Here is an 18259-nt window from a genome sequence, read left to right as displayed (position 1 = left end):
ATTTTATGTAGGAGTGATATGAAACATATATGAACTGTCTCAAATTCATGTCGTAGAAATATAATCAAACTGTGTAGACTCTCATGGATGCGGGAATGTTGAAATTAAGATTTAAATTAAATCTGGTCAACCAGACATACCTATTTGTGATAGACAAACCGATGTTGCAACAGAAACCTCCAGTCTTCAGCTGGGTTGTGATGCAAATGTCCTTGAGTACTGGACACTTTCAGTATTGAAGGTAATGGGTGAGAAATGTCTTTATGATTCTGTCCCAGCTGTGTGAAAGTTTGGGCCAGATGCCAAAGTAGAAATACAATCACTCTGTAAAAGATGGGTTGTTCCATTTCACTTACTGCACCAGCTTGGATTGTTCCATTTCACTTACTGCACCAGCTTGTGAAATGAAACCATCCATCTTTTACTTCCATTAAAGACAGTTAATATTTTTATCATGGTGTTCATTGATATATATCAGGTATAGAAAAAATATTATTTATGATTTCCCTTTCGTTTACAGGTCTGTTTGAAATGGATGCCTCATGTCTCATGCATATTATACATATCCTGTGAACACTTTGCACCTGCTAATTAAAACACCACTAGTTATTAATTTTGTTTATCCAACATACATACATTTGAGACATTTATATAGCACTACTACATAGGACACAGACTCACAGTCCATTATGAAAACTATCAAAGCAACACAAAAATTTCAAAAACACAACAGCTTGAAGATTTGAGAACATGCTATATTTTTCCACAACAAATGAGACAAGCAAAAAAAAGTAAATTATGAAACAATCTGTAGGTACATGACTTGCATCTGAATTTCGCCCATCCAGTATCACAAACAAACATTTAATAGTTGAATGTCCTGTTTAATTCATAGGATACTTAATCATGTATACATATGCATTTCTATATTCTACATTCTTAAACACTTGATGAACTTCTGCAATTCATTTGTGCTTCAATTTTTCTGTGTGTTTCGTTTGTATTTTTTATTATACAAAGTTCAGTTCACTCAATACTTTCACAGAAAGTCAATGATTTTAGTACAAAACTGAATATCTTTTTGATTTTATTTGAGTGTAAATACATTAAGTTGAATATTTTTTGTTTTTGTGCCTGTGTTTGTGCGCTTCAATTCAATTACGTTCTTTATTGCACATAGTTTTCAGAGCTTTTCAAAGTAAGTCAACAATTTAGGTAGAAACTGAATATCTTGTACCTTTCATTGTATTGTATGATAGATTCAGGTTTACTACATCCTTCCTGTATATGGACTCTTGGAAAGAACAAAGTCATCAAGATCAAGGTTTAATATTTTGATATCAAAGAGTATCCAGTTAAATCGGGCATTTGTGAATAATTGAAACAGCATTTATAGTTACTGGAGTGAGATGGAAGTTTTGGTTTTAGAATTCAACAGATTTTTGCGTTCTTACTTTCTTGCAGACTATAGATTCCTGGAAAGAGCAAAAGTTCCAAGACCAACCAGGACATGAGAATTTTAAGCAGTTATTGAATGCACCACAGGATGATGCACAAGAGATCCTACAGAATCGATTCCCAATGCCACGTTATATTGTGTGCGGCCAAGGCAGTAGTCAGGTAAAGTATCTTAAGTTGCACTTTTATGTTCTAATCAATGAAAGCACAACGCTAGTTTTCATGTGCTAATCAATAGAAAGCACAGCACTTTGTGTACAAATCAATAGGACATGTAATGAAGCAAACTGCAACTAACAAATGAGGTCTTAAATCCGAGCTAAAAAAATGCAACTTTTGACTGCTGGTTCCAATTATGACAGATCTATCTTTGTTTAGGATATACAGGGGTGAACATAACTGGTACTGATATTCTTTTGCTAAAAATAAAATGATACTGGAAATAAAGATTGCATCTTACATACAAGTGTCAAACCAAACTTTTATTTCCAATATGCAAACCATTTTTGAGTTTGCAGATTGAGGGTTTCTTTAAGCCTTTTTGAAAAATTCCGGACATAATAGTGATATTCAGTTTGGTTAAAGCCTTTTGAATGTTCCGGGAAAAATGTTCCCCATTTTCTAAAAAGGTGTGTGGGTATGTCATTGGACAGGTATAAAACTGTGATTATAACTCTGACAAAATAATCAAACTTAAATGGATTTATAGACTAAATCTACAGATTGTCAAAATAATTTACTCTTGTAGTGCGCAATTGTTCCCCATTGTGTTTATTTGTTCTTCTGCAGGATGCGTAACCCCATTACTTTGTTGACTTGATCTTAACCTGTTACTCTGGTATTATTCCATCGTGTAGTATGTATTTCTCACTGTGATTTCTGTGAGAGTAATAAGCATTGTTTCTCTTGAGCATACATTTGCATTGACATTTGTGATTTGAAGTGGATGGAAATTTTGCATTTCATGATTATACTCTGTACTTCAAGTTTGATGACAAAGTATAATTATGTTTTTAATTGAAACTCTTGAAACTAATATCCAACAGAAGGCCATTATTTCTAGTACATTTTGTATTTTGATTGGAATGACAGATACCGGGGGCAAATAGCAGTGTTATCATTATCAGGATTTTGACTTACTCAAACTCTTGAACACTAATTTGTAATGCAGATTTTACCGCAACCATCAAAATGTTGGCAAAATTGAAGCAGTGTGCACTAATAACAATCATGGCAAAAGAGCATAACTGATATTGATGTGTTTAAGATCATTTGATGAAGGCTATGTATAGCTTGTATTGACTGGGACATACGCACTAATTGTAAAAGGGTGGGATTTCAGGTTCACAGGTTTGTTATATGAGGTGTTTCACTTATTATTAGGTAGATACCATCTTCCCGAGTCCATCCAAGGGGAAATTCCTTTTTGCCAAAATTGTCAGTTGTATCCTTTTATCTTTGTATGGCAGAAAATATCTCTGTTTACCTATAGATCATGTCGTACTAGGGGACTCCCACACGATCTCTTAATTCAGTATATTTACATTTACATTTACAGGCATTTATGGCGCCATTCACCAAGATACCATGGCGCTAACAAAAATATACACAAAAAGTCAAATAACAAGAGAAACAGTTCAAGAAAACAAATGAGTCTTTGAACACGAATGTGGTCGTAGCAGACCTAGTCATGTGAATTCCCAAGAATATGCTAAATTAGTGCACTTGAGCTGTTATTCATCTATAAGGGTTTCAGAAATGTAAGATGAGAAAATGTAAATTCTGGTGACCATATGTTCACATTCAGTGTGAACAAACACATTCTTTGCTGCTATTTATCCAGTGCAGTGTCAACACATTGAGGTCATGTTAAATTAAATGTGTGTGTGTGTGTACATCAGCGATTATGAGCAAACCATCGCGAGTAGAAGCTGCACCCGGTGAAATGCACACCTGTGTCACTGACCACACTAGAGAAAAAGCAGTACTATATGTATAGTTCAAGGCCAGTTGAAATAAGCTTGGATGAAACAATTGCTCACTAACCAACGGAATTGATTTGATAAGCTTAGTTGTAAAGCACAGGTTCTCAGTTCTAATCAATATTTTGCCAGTAGTAAACCATCAGTTGTGTGTCATGATCTGTACCCTGTGGGCAATTGAAAGTAACAAACCCAGGGTGGCAACTGATATTAAGTTGTATTAAAAGTGATGAGCATTTTGTGGTGGTTGTAGTGCCAATAGTAAATTGAACTATTGAAGAACAATGTGCTGTAGATGTGTACTTATGGCATGAAATGGCCCTGTGCAGAAAATTGATTTTTGCCATCAGGTAATTGTGTAGACAAATTTTACATCTTATTGGTGTAACAGAAAATTGACTAGCTAGATTTGCATTCAATGTATATCCTCTGTTTTTAATTGGAAGTTCTTTGATGGGGTGTCTGTATAAACTCGCAAGCTTGGGCATGTACAGTTTGTCCACATAAAAGAACAAACTAAATCTGTGGCAGTTGGCGCGCCAAAGAAGCATTTACACATGCATAAATTATTCTCATACCTCCAGTTTCCGAGGTCTATTTACTTTGTACTTCTATGTGGACATACTGTATATATACAGAAATTATACAAAATGTATGCAATACACCCGGATACATTGTTTAATTAAATACTTGGTTGCCGAGTTCAAACGTTGTTACAGAGTACATGTAGTTAATATTGCACTTTTCTTCTTGTGCTTATAACGATCTCATATTAAACAGGATTTTACTTTAATTTGAGCATTTATGTGATTTTTTCTTGCTACAGGCTCGTTTCCTGTTATGTCGTGTCAATCCATCTCAGACTCACAATAACATGTATGCCTGGGGAGGGGTAAGTAAACCTGTCACCTTCAATTATCCTCCAAAGTCATAATGCAGTATCTGGGAATAATCGACAACATAAAGTCTGTCTCATCATAAGTTGAGAGCTGTTGAGAGTGCCATCAGTGCATTTATGCCCCAGGGGTTTATGCGGTTGCACCACCAGCATATTGTCAAATTTGCCCTTCTACGCATGTGTATACACATTAGATTAGGTGAGTGCGCAAGATTCAAAACTGCTAGACTGCTGAAATCCAACATGGCGTTACTCTCAACTTGAGATAAGACATACTATAGATATTGTAATTTGACTTGAGAGGTATTTTTAATCAATCTGCTGCAGTAAATAAATGCTGTATCCACAACTAAATCACATATCAAATACCTTTTACTCTCGCCATAGTAAAACATATTATCTGTTGTTAATAAATAAAAAAAGATATTGCATTTTTATTTAGGCTGGCTGAAATGTCTTAAGGCGATGCTGACAGAAAATAGAATTGATCAGCATCCCCTCATCAGTTCAATAAAAGTTAATGAATTGCTTGATATTCTACAGGCCTTTGGAGTTTGAGTATCAACTGATATGACTCACAGAAGTTGTACTTTTTTTGGAGGGGGCAATATACAGGCAATACTTACTTGTATACAGAGTCAGATATTTTGAATAAATATAAATAATACAGAATGAATAAATAAATACTAGATTGAAAGATGAATTACAAGTGTTAAGTCTCTCAACAAATGATTTTCATTCAATTTTTGTTCTGATTTTCTATTCATATCGTTGTAATTTCTGCATACTGACAAATACCAGATTACTTGAACCCATCAACCTCTAAGAACTATTCTGATTGGTTGCAAAGAGGGCTATATCATGTATTGAGCTAATTAAAGATTTGGTAAGAATAGTCAGTATGAATAAAAGGGATGAAAATTAACATTTCCAAGAGATCTAAAAGCTCTATTTTGATTGGTCATTCAAGTGATTATATCATGTAATGAACCAATCATGGGCACTCTAAGAAAGGCAGCAGTGCCCATGGAAATTGTCCCAAAATAATGCCTAAATATAAGTATGTAATTCACCAAGTGCAGGTAGCCATCATGACAAAAAAGTATAACATCGCCCTCTAGAGTCAGTATAATACAAATGTACGGTTTATAGTTATCTGTGGTTTGTCAGTATGTGACAATGAATGATTTAATGATTTATTTTGATTAGGATACATTTGTTATTATATTTTGTCACACTTTGCTCTGTCCTAGAAAACTGAATTCAGCTATAGAGAACCTCATTATGTATTTCTATGTCATTGTCATTGTTGTGTCTTATTTTCCATATTTTTGTTCCAATTTAATTGCAATCGGATGTACAGAGTTCATCTCAAAGTCAGAGTCAGGTAGTAAGTTAGGATACTAACCTTATTTTTTAAACATTTTGTTTGTGGCTGGTTGATTTGATTTGCACTGGAGTCACCAAGAAATGTCATCCCTCACCATCCTTCCCACTTTCCACCGTGTAAAATGACCCAATGACCTGCATGAGCCATGTTGAATGTTAGTCTTTAGTGAAAACTGAACAAGGCATTATGCATCAAATTACCATACTCTGTCAAACTTCCCACAAATGCAGTGGAGTCTACACACACGGGTTGGAGTTGCGCTCGGATTGGCCCATTCACATTGTAATCATCTTACTATAAATAGGGGAATGTTGTATCTATCTGTCAGTTTCGATCCAAATGTCACCAAATTCATACGGGAGATCGAGGAATATACGGAGACGGTAATGCGAAAATTTGGTTGAAAACGGTCAGGAATTGGCCTCAAAATCAGTGAAAATGTGGTCCGTTGCTATACTAGGTAAACAAAAAAAAGGAGTCAGTTACTAAGCTAGCCCTGCGCGTCGCAAGGCGTATCTAATGCTCAAGCCGCTCGCGAAGCGCAGCGATACCCATGTGGTAACGCAGCACTACGCCATGGCTCGCGTAAGCACGCAGAGACACGTAATGAATGATATTAACGACCGTGGCGTAATATATACGGGAAAAAGATGTGTGTTAAAAAGTACAAACAACATGAAGAGGTAGGCCTACTATAAATAAAAAAGAAAACAAAATGAGGACAAACAGGCTGTACGAGTATGTGGGTTATAGTAAGTCACAAAATGAAAACGGGAATAAAATAGGCTAAAGAAGGAAAGAAAGAAACTCTTCAGGAAATGTAAGAAAAAAAGCTATAATAAGATCAGGAAATTTAAATAAAAAAGGCTATTAAACTGAGGACAGAATTAAATAAATAACATGAAAACGGAAAATCACAAGATATGCAGCAAATAAAAAAAGAAGCTAAAAGGGAAATGTAAGAAAGGACAGATTTAGAAAATAACGGGAACAGGATTGAATAAATAAAAACACATGGTCAACGGAAAATCGCAAGCTTAGCAGCAGAATTTTTTTTAAATGGAACAAAATTGGCCCATGCAGAAGAAACTAAAAAGAAAGAAAGAAGTTCAAATGGAAACGGTGGCTGGAGGGTCAGGTTCAGATAAATAAAATTTACTGTTTCAATGATTCTACCTGTTCAGTAATTCCTCCTGTTTTAGTGAACGCTCTCCCATTTACTCACCTAGCGGGGACCCACGCGCAGCGCGGGTGTCCCGCTAGTATTATAAAATCATGATTTTATAATGTTCACACATTGCACTGGAAATCACAGAGTACTTAAACAATATTTTCAAGGGATTTTATGGATTATTAAACAAAAACATATCATACATACAATCCGCTACCATAATTAGCGTGTTACTTAAACTTTGTTCAGTATCATATATGGGCAAGAGTTACAACATTGTGCATTGATATAGAATGGATGCGTTATGTGCATTTTGGCATTGTGGATTAATATAGGATGCGTTATGTGTATTTTGGCACATCTCCAATGCCAAATGCACTTTGTGTGTAATGTATAAGCATGTAAGCATGGGAATGTGCTTTTGTGAATTTGCACAAACAGAAGGATTCTTGGACATGCTTATTAACAAAACTGTCGAAACTAAGTCGTTTTTGCTGATTAACAACATGAAGTACTTTTTGCCTATTTAGTGCAGAACAAAGTTAAACCATACCGCTCTATATGTCTGCCTGTCTGCATGTATTTCATTATATTGTGTCATTGTTGTGTCTTATTTTCCATATTTTTGTTCAATTTAATTGCAATCGGATGTACAGAGTTCAACTCAAAGTCAGAGTCAGGTAGTAAGTTAGGATACTAACTTTATTTTTGTCACGACGGGTTGATTTGATTATACTTGCACTGGAATCGCCAAGAAATGATGTCCTTCACCATCCTTCCCACTTTGTATCATGACCCAATGACTTGCATGAGCCATGTTGAATGTTGGAGTCTACACACACAGGTTGAAGTTGCACTTGGATTGGATCATTCACATCATTATCATAATTATAAAATGATTTTATAATTTCATACATTGTACTGGAAATCAAAAAATACATAACCAATATTTTCATGAGATTTTATGGATTATTAAATAAAAGCATATCCTATAGTTATACAGTGGAAACTCGTTAATACGAGATCGCAGGGGTCGGCATGTTTAGCTCGTATTAAGCGGAGTTCGTTTTAAAAGTCAGGTGCCAAAAATGTGTCGGAAGATTGCATAGATTGCATGTGTTTAAGCCTGCAGAAGTCGGCACAGTGAGACTGTACGAGCGAAACTTCATTATGTTATATAGGCCTACTAGATTTGCAGCTGCCGAGCAATGTCACAGTTCCAAATTCCTTCGATCGTTATGATAGGCTAATATTCCCTTTTGATTTTCGGTAAGAGGCATTTTTCTCACAGTGTTTTCTGATGAAATTTATCGTCAACAAATAAACAATTATACGACATTATCGGGATTTCCCCCACTTTTACCATCTGTTTGGCAAATTTCCTCATGACACAATTTTATAAAAGCTAAAAATAGGAAAGGGAATCCTCGTTGTTATGATGGTTGCTAAGGTTTTGATGCGAGCTCATTAAGAATAGCCCAGCCCCGCCCCGCTAAAGTGCTGTATGGTATTTTGGGGGAATTTAACGGCAAGTTTATCTTCATTAGTTAAATCGATTAATTATTTGCTGTAATGCTGATTAATGATATTAAATTTAGTATTCAGCTAATTTGCTTCTTTTGAAATCTGTAAATATTTTGTTTATCTAATCTCGGAAAGACTGCGGCGCGAGTGTACTCGGAGGTCCTTTTGCCCTGGCCTGGTTCTCTTTGCACTGATTTGTTGTATTCAAGTCATGCTTTGAGTTTTCGTCACTTTTCGGCGAATATTTTGTCAACTCCTGACATGATTTACATCATAAATCCACCTTGAGAAATTAGCTCGTTTTATCCGTTGTAAAAACAATAGAAAACAAAAGCTTCGACTGACAGTAAGTGCCGTATTATGCGGATTTCAGTATTATTTACCTCGATTAAACAGTTTCTTTTGTGCAGTAAATAATAGGGGAAAATCGGGACCATGTGTGTCTGTTCGTAGTAAGCGGTTTCTCGCATTAAGCGATCTCGTATTAACGAGTTTCCACTGTATAATACCTTATCATAACTGTTGTTACCCTAAACTTTGTTCAGCATTATAAATGGGCAAGGTTTACAACATTGTGGATTGATATATTAGAATGACTTACCGTATTGTTTGTAATAAACGCTCCCCCTCTAATAAACGCCCCCTCCAATTTTTCTGTGAAAATTGACAAAAATGCTGAACATTTCCATGACATAGGCCTATCGTGTAGGTAAGCTTAAAACTTGCATCAGTCATGTCAGTCTCGATCGCTAAATTGAATGGACAAAACCTATTATGACTCCCATCCATTTCATTGCCTAATTATGGTAGAATTTCACTAATTCCATGCACTTACAGGTGTAATTTTGTTGTATTTCCCACGAAAATATCATTTTCCGTGGGTGCCGCCATCATGTATAGTTGTAAATCCCTCCTTTTAATAGGAGCACCATCGGGAAATTGAACACGATTTTTAAGCTTTTTTCACTGACAATTCACTTCCAATAAACGCCCCCCTTTTGGAAAAATGCAACGCCCCCGGGGCGTTTATTACAAACAATACGGTATGTGTACGTATACATAGGTACAGAATCTATGCCAAATGCACTCTTGTGTAATTTGCACAAGGGTTTTAATTTTGGCATGTAGTATTTTAACAAAATTAAATGTTTGCCTGTTTAGTTTGGAACAAAGTATAACTAAACCTGTCTGTATTTCTGTCTCCCCAGGGTCTGTCTGTCTGTATTTCTGCATTAGGGTACCAAATACTTTGATTGCAAACAGTATAGTGTTCAATTAAGAAATCCATATAGTGCTTAGATACCAACTAGACATCCAAGGGCATTTCAAATTGTTATTAAAGGGCATCATCATTTTATTCCAAATTTAGTGACGAATTTGATAAAGGGAGTAAATATGGATAAAGCCCCATCAATGTTCTAATTTTGTTCCAAAGCAGAAAGTGTGTTAAAAATGTGTGTTTTTTAAGTATACATATATGAGAGATGTAATCTACATTTTAACCCCTTCCTCCCTCCTTCATTCATTGATCTGGGTTCCCCAGGATGTTTCAAAACTAGAACCCTAAGTCTCTGAACAAGACCTTGACATGTAGGTCTCTGAAGACTGCAATCACTGTTGTAAAAATATGACATGATCTGATCTGCTGAGATGGAAGTCAAAACTTTTGACAATTGAGTAATTAACATTTCAAACTTGCTTATTACCTACCTTATTTCCTCGAATAGTCATTCCGGGGGGTGTTACATTTTCCAATAGGGGGTGTTTATTAGAGGTCATTTTTAGAATGATAATTCCCATTAAAATCATTAGGTAAGGTTAAAACTCACGCTGAAATGAGGAACTATGAACTTAGGAATGATGACTTTCGGTTCACTTCCGGGTTTACGACCAGATTTTCGCCAATTACTGATGCCATTGGCGACCATGTACACCTTGGTAAGCTAACTACACAAGATAGCATGGAAATATCAGCATTTTTGAAACATCTTGGTTGAAAAAAGTGATGGGGCATTTAATTAGGGGGGGGGGCAACTATTTGAGAAAATATTTTAAATCTCCACATCTCTTGCATACTTGGTTGCTAAGTTATGCATCTTTAATATGTTAATGTTATTCTTGCTCTTTATTTTTGCCTATATCTCAATTTCATTATTGCCAACTTTGGTCTGTTAGGATCAGTTCATGTCACACATGGTGTTGTTTGTCCCTCCATTCCTTGTAACATATCCTTCCATTTTGTTAATCCATCATTGTTTTTCCTATTCACAATGAATGTAGTATCCCATAGATATTACAATTGCATGAGATTTGCAACATGCATGATTCACTATTGGGTGTCGTCTGGTAATCATGCTATAATAATTAAGACCAGGAAAGTGATGTCAGTCAGTACTACATCTTGTTTCAGTAGAAGGCTGTACATTAGACTTGGACATGTTTGCACACATTACATCTATTCACAGATTACTTAGACATTGTATTAAATCATTCATTAAAGCCATCAGAGGCAGGGACACATTTATTTTGTTTGGTTTTTTTTTAAACATTTTGCTTTAACATAAATTTCAATAAGAGTAGGTGGTATGGCGAATCTTATTGTAAAACAAATATGATTATATTAAAAATATTTAATTTATGTATTTATTCAAAGCTAAAGATAAAGTTTAGTGGTTTTTAAAATTCATTGGATATAATCTAATATTGGATGGCTTTTGTGTGTGATACAAGAATATGCCACAGTCATGAAAATTCTGACTAAGCCAAAGGCAAGTTGATTATTTTCACAAGGAAAATAAGCCATCTAATATTATTATTATTATATAATTTGAAGCTTTTTCAATGCTTTTTGAGTGCCAAAGTATCAAAATAACCATGTTGGTGCCATTTGGAAACTACAGTTTTGTGCTCTGTTCAGTGTCAAAATATCTTGCATGGTATTACTGTGCAGTATTAAAAATGTGTGCTATAGCTAAAAGCCTCATATTATATAATAATTAGGCTTATTGAACTATGTATAAATTGTGACATGATCAAGGGGAATGAGGCAGATGTTGCCAATATTGGTTTTGAGATATTGGCAAAAACAGTGTTCACATTCTTTTGTTTTATATTGTTTTCAGCCATCGGTAAATTGCTCATAACTTAGTTTAATACCAGCTGTCCAATTTTGATGGGGTTTGCATCAAAATGTAGCGTTCATAAACTACCAGAAAATGATGTAAAATCTTTTTAATTGAAAATTACCAACATGTGACTCATTCCATTTGATCATGTCACAATTGTGTGCTTTTGGTTCAATAAAACATGCAGCATGTTCTATCTTTTAAAATATCAACAGTAACCATGTATTTCTGAATTTATTCAGAGTTGCAGATTGGAACTGTTCTCGTCTCAGCGGTGTTTGTTTGAATTCCATGCTTATTCCACCAGCTATGTTGGCATGCCCTACAGAGACTTCTTACTGCAGAACAGGTTTCTCTGATTCCAACAGTTTACTTTCAAATAACTTCCTTACATAACATGTGTTACTGTGTTGTTATTCTTTCAGGATGGTGGTGCTCCAGTACTGACTGATGATGTGAGTCTTCAAGTGTTCATGGATCACCTCAAGAAATTGGCTGTGTCAAGCTCTTCATGATAACATCACCACAAGAAACTGGCTGTGTTGAGATCCTCATGATAACCTCACCATAAGAAACTACCCAGCAAACACAAAATGTCTATGTAACATTTTCAAAAGGGCGCACAAAGATTGGCAGAAAATGTTTCCATGTTGGGTTATGGAAAGGTTATAAAATATAAAAAGTGTTCCTAACATTTTCAAAACATTTTTTAAAAGTTGCCAAGAAAACATAACATAATAAACATAATATCATTTAAGTATGATATTGAAAAAGACTTGTTTTAAATTGCAAACCAATATTTAACAATAACATGTTGACAACTTTAAAAAACATAATTTTGATACAGAATTTGTTTTCCTGATCTTTTAATTACCCAACATTTAATGTTACTAGCAGTCACCTGTCTTTTTAAACCCTTTTGAACAATGTTTTAAGACCATTTCAATACATTTTGTGTTTGTTAGGTTGTTGTGCCTAGCTCCACAAGACATCTTGCCACAGGAAACTGGCTGTGGTGAGCTCTCATCTAATGAATATCTAGCCTTTGTACCATTATTATAACTAGTAAGATTTATTGCTTATGACTAGGGGAGGGATTTATATAGCAAAGCACTTAAGCCATAGCATGCACCAAAACAAGTCATTTATAAAACATTTATGTAGTCTCTTTACGTAATTAAGTCAAAACGGTGTGTAATCTGTGTGTTATTTGCAATCCCAGAGAGGATTCACTTTAGAAGTGCACATGTCTTGATGTGTGCATTAAAGGTGTGTGACCTGATTCACAGCCTCATCTCTCACTTTACCCTATCAAAATGAAAATGTTGGTATCAGGTGAAAGCTCATTTTTACCTCATAAGCCTAGTGACATTTTAGGCCTGGAATATTTTATGTGAAGCCGGTATGAACAAGAACATGGTTACCACCTGCAATTTGTATAGTGTTGATGACCAAATGACAACTGTCAATGCACTTGCATAATGCACTTGCATAATGCACCCCCTTTTTCTGTAACTAATCTGACATTGTCATTTGGATCACAACAAATCACATCTAGCCAGGTTTTTGCTTTAAATTATAAGATGATTCAGTCATAAGGTTTCTATCTAATCTGTAGGCTATTTATACACCCATGCAAATAGATTTGTGTTTGGAACTGCCCATGTCATGAATAATATGCATGAAACATAATCCACCAAAAACCAGGCCATATAAATAGTTAAGCCTTTCTGGGAACTAACAAGTAGATAGGAGCAAATACATTTTCTGAAACGTCCCAGCTTTCTGGCTACTCTTGACATAAATAGACTTTGGGATCCGGGAGCTCTATTTTCTGCAAAAGACAAATACAGAAATTGCAGTAATTTGTCATTTTACAAGCCACCCAAATTAATTTTCTACCACTTAAGATTTTCTGGGCACTGTGTTCCCACTTTTCTATGCCCCACCAAAAACTAACATATATAAGCAAGGTCGTCTTTGTAAGAGCAATAAGCTTACATAAGAATACAAAGTTGAATTAATTTTGAAGTACAAAAAGTTAGATACTGTGGTGGTGGATAAGATTAATAATAAATAATAATTATGTTGTTATCATTGAATTGTAAACATTATAATTATTACAGTACAATGTGATCAATTTCAAATGCAGAGCATGTCCAACACAGGCTGTGTTTCAAAACCATTTATATGTCCCCATGTAGAAGTCTTTTTACCTGTAACAATTAAATTTTTGACAAAATACAATACAAATTTGTTTGCTGAAAGTCACACAATGTTAAACAAATATAGTAATCGTCCATGTTATAGGTGGGGTTTCAGGGTGTTTTAAAGAGTGTTTTTATGACAGGGATTGATAAAGCACCGCTCACCACACAAGCATTAGATTGGAAATAAATCTCAAAAGGACTTGTTCTGTGAGCAAACCTTATATTATAAAAGGTTTATTTTTTAATTGTAAAAATTTAAAATTAACTTAAAAACTTTCAGATTTGAATTTACATCTAGAATGGAATTGCTCACTAACCACAGTATTTAGGGATTTATTTTCAATCGTGTTGAATAATAATCCTATATGTGCTGGAATGGCAAAACAAATGAAGAATATAAAGACTGAAAATAAAAGTGCTTGAATGTTGAGTTTAGTTGTGATCAGTGTTGCCACTAAGGAGTCTTTGTACATGTGTATACAGTAAGCCAAAAAATTAAGGTACCAGTTGTGTCACCCTTGTGTATCCTAAATAAAGAAACATGTGTCAAAATTTAAAAAATTTAAAACAAGCAGCTAATACCGGTACTCTTTAGCTCTGATTTAAGACCTCATTTGTTGAAATTGGTTGAGAATTAAAGCAACGGTGGTCTAAAACCTAATAAAGAAACGAAATCAAAAGTTGCACTTTTGTGTTCTAATCAATGAAAGCACAACACTAGTTTTAACGTGTTAATCAATGGAAGCACGGCGCTGGTTCTCTTGTTCGTGAACGCATTGTGTGCAAATCAATGGAGCAAACTGCAACTTTTAAATGGGCATCTTCCTTGGGTTTTTGGATCGTCATATCTTTATTTCTTGAACAATTTCAACAACTGATGTCTTAAATTCGAGCTAAAAGATGCAGCTATTGGCTGCTGGTTCCAATTATGACATATCTGTGTTTGTTTAGGATATACAAGGGGTGAACATAACTGGTACCTTAATTTTTTGGCTTACTGTATATGCTCTACCAGTGCTACTTGAGGTGAGACAAATAAATGAAATAAAAATGTCCTTGTAGATTTCATTATACTGATGAAGCCAAACAAATTACGGATAGTTTTGGTTATGTGCTGAAAAGCATTGTAGGATATACCGAATTTGTGGTTGTTTCTCACAGTGCATTATGCTAAGACCTCTTATGTAAGATGCTATGTTATTCTTTATCAATATACTCTCTTATTTTGCATTTAATGTAAATAAATGGATTTACTTATTATTATTCTCAGTGCCGTAAGGACGTTGGGGATTTAATTATACAATCCAATATCATCATTCTGTGGACTATAAGAAAAAAGGGGATTTAAATTATTAGAAGCCTAGTCTTAAATTGTGTAACAAGTAGGCATATTGATGATGCAGCCAGCTCAGACATTTCATTAGTAGAAAAACAACCTGTTTAAAAGAAAAATTCATCCCTCAAGACTGAGGGACAAAAAAAGGGTATATTTATTTTTGTCCCCAATTTTGCCTGTAAATATCTTTTTGACAAGGGTACTCTGCCTCCTCTGACTACACCATTGACAAAATGGGATATGCTTTATTTACCCTATAATTAAATTTAGATAAATTAAATTATGGCATTAGTTATGAAACTAAGAAGTGTTTACATGTGTATGTGAAGACTTTCTCATGTCAAAGAGGCATTTGAAAGATCTATGATAAAATGGCAACAATTACTTTAAGATAATACCAGCTATATTAATGATATCAATGTAAGAACTAAAGTGAATAATAAATTGACCTAATATTATTGAGGAAAAAAAGTTTTCTCTATTGATGTTTCCTTGATGTCTATAACCTGTTTAGTAGTGTAAGAAACTCAGCAGGCACTTTATATACAGAGTTACCAGCCACCCGGGGAAATGGGGGAAAATGAAATGAAAATCCTTTTTTCCAGACAGTGAAAACTCCATATCGTCAGCCTGCTACACTTTTTGACCAAGTCATTTTTGTAATTTTGAGAACAAATTACAAACAATGACAGGCAAAAAGCGTAACAGTCTGACACATGACATAACACATGACATAACACCTGTTTAGGAGGGAAAAGTTTCTCATTTAAGCTCTTTTATTATAACTATTTTGACACCCCAAAAATTGACAATAATTCAAACATTATGTTATTTTCCATAAACATGTTTAATTCAAAGTTATAACATATTTATTTGAACATATTTTAAATTAACTATACAATATATTTCATTCTAAATACAGCATATAACATACAAGATAAATGGAAATTGATATATTCAAAATCCAACAAAATTAAGTCAGCATAAACCTTACGATGAACAGTAGGATTCATGAACATTCATTTCCACCAGATTAAAATACAAAGAAACACAATAAAATATGTACACATGTGGATGAAGTTCAACAAAATACAACAGCCTTATGTTGAATTGCACCCTTTATAACATAAACACATAATACAAACATAATAAGTATGAAACAAATACATAACAACATGACAATCACCTGGTTTCATATTACAAAGGTGACATACATTCATTTTGGAATAAATTTTATGTAGGGGGTATATTCTTCCACTTTTTAAACCATGGGGTGCCAAATGCAATCTTGTCCACCACCCACGACAGAAGTGTTGAAGTTAAGATTTGACGCAAAGCGTCGGTCGCAATGCCTCTACCTTGACGCCCATCATTTTAAGCGTTGCAATTTCACTTGACCCCAAAATGACCTTCACATTATTTACCTCACTAAGGTGGCCATTCCCACCAAATTTCATGAACCTGCAGCAGTCTATGGCGATTTGACCCCAGATGACCCCAAAATGACCTTGACATTTTTGCCTTGTTTCAGTGGTCGTCCCCACAAAATTTCATGAACCTGCGACAATCTATGGCAATCTGACCTCGGATGACCCCAAAATGACCTTAACATTTTTCTTCCTCGATTTGACCCCGGATGACCTCACAATGACCTCACAATGACCTTGCGATTATGCAAATTTTGTGCTGAAAAGCAAATTAGGTCAAGAACCTCTGGCTGTGCTACTCTCCGCCAAGTTTCATCACTAACTCGTACAGATCTCCAGATAATCTGTGCACAAGGTTATTTTGCTTGATATGCATAAATTATGCAAATTAGGTACTTAATTACCATATTTTGCGATGAAAACCTGCTAAAATTTGGAGACCACAAATTGCCACCCCTCCACCAAATTGCATCACTATACGCCTTACCAGTTCCGACAGACGGACGGACAACCAGGAAACATAATACCTCCGGTGGAGGCATAAAAAGTGTACTCGGGGAGCTGGACATATTATGTGAACCAGATTGTCCAGTGGAACAACAAAACTAGGACTTTCTGTTCTTCTTTGGAACAATTTTTACGGGTAGGAAATTTGCGGGTCCATGCCTACTTTCACAGGTATTTGACTCAAGGATGCGCCTTATTTCAAACGCTGATCTGAAGCCGAAGTTTAAAAGGGAAGTCAAACTTTGACAAGTTTATCTAATTGGTAGTTCTGTCTTCCTTTAGAATCCCAAATACTTCTCGAGATAGAAACGAAAGTAAAATATAATTTGTATGAAATATGCAATCATTGGGTGCATTTTTCTTTATAGTATGGCCACTACTCCCTATTCCAGAAAAATACAGCACTACGTTTTTTGGATGAAAAAAATATTATCCTGTTTTGCCAAATGAAACAGCTTAAATAAATCTTAATCCTTTAATTAATTCTAACTGTCGATATAAGTCAATTTTTAATATTTTTGCAATTTTAGGGAAAATGTTCCAAACACATGCAATTTATATAATGCTAGGACGTATGGTTAGCGCATTCTTGGGGACCCGAATTTTGGCCATGTCCCCACTTCTACAGTTTGGCGAGAGAGAGAACTATAGATAAGGAGTCCCCACGTATCTCACCGTTTTACGTGCAGAGGGAGAGGGGGTGTAGGGTATGGTGGTAGGAGAGTTTTTAAAAAGTACTAGTCAGCAGTTTGTGCGAGAGTATTTTGGTCTCTCAGTTTCTTAAGGAAGCGTATATAGGGGGCAAGAGTCTTGTATGTCAAATAGAAATGAGGGGCACTCTATCAACTAGTGGCATCAAAATAATGGTAATTAATACCTATGGTTGGTGCATTCTGAGGACCCGATTTTTGGCAGTGTCCCCACTATTATGGTTTGGCAAGGGAGAGAGAGGGGGGAAGCGAGAGAACAGAAAAGAACAAAGAGCGAAAAGATACAGACTAGGGATGGCATGAGACAGGCAAATGAGATGGATGGTGAAGAGAGAAACAGGTGAGATACACACGACAGATGTGAGGGAAGTGATGTAGGGAGGGCGGTGGCGTGGCATACATGAGTCATCCTATTGGAGGGGCACCAACCATGATTGGGAGGGCACCGGGCCTGATGGGGGGAGGCACAAGACATTTTTCTGCAATTTTCCTATGACTCTACGCCACTGAGGGAGTCATGG

The 18259-nt window shown here is 35.3% G+C and overlaps 1 protein-coding gene across 9 annotated transcripts in view; it reads left to right on the top strand.

The window, feature by feature from the left end:
* LOC140152657 (protein transport protein Sec23A-like) overlaps window positions 1-14188 on the top strand; it is a 146477-nt gene extending 132289 nt beyond the window's left edge. For 2 of the 9 annotated variants that reach the window (XM_072175101.1, XM_072175097.1), the window contains 5 exons: window positions 1465-1620; window positions 4267-4332; window positions 5702-5728; window positions 7556-7582; window positions 11974-14188. In XM_072175101.1, coding sequence (XP_072031202.1) covers window positions 1465-1620; window positions 4267-4332; window positions 5702-5728; window positions 7556-7582; window positions 11974-12063 — 366 coding nt within the window. In that variant the 3' untranslated portion in view covers window positions 12064-14188. The remainder of the gene's footprint in view (window positions 1-1464; window positions 1621-4266; window positions 4333-5701; window positions 5729-7555; window positions 7583-11973) is intronic. The other 7 variants (XM_072175105.1, XM_072175104.1, XM_072175100.1 and 4 more) reach the window with 6 other exon arrangements.
* The last annotated feature ends 4071 nt before the right edge of the window (window positions 14189-18259 follow it).

The sequence above is a fragment of the Amphiura filiformis genome, chromosome 5 (assembly GCF_039555335.1).
Source record: "Amphiura filiformis chromosome 5, Afil_fr2py, whole genome shotgun sequence".
Classification (NCBI taxonomy): Eukaryota; Metazoa; Echinodermata; class Ophiuroidea; order Amphilepidida; family Amphiuridae; genus Amphiura; species Amphiura filiformis.
This window is presented reverse-complemented; position numbering and strand designations above follow the sequence as displayed.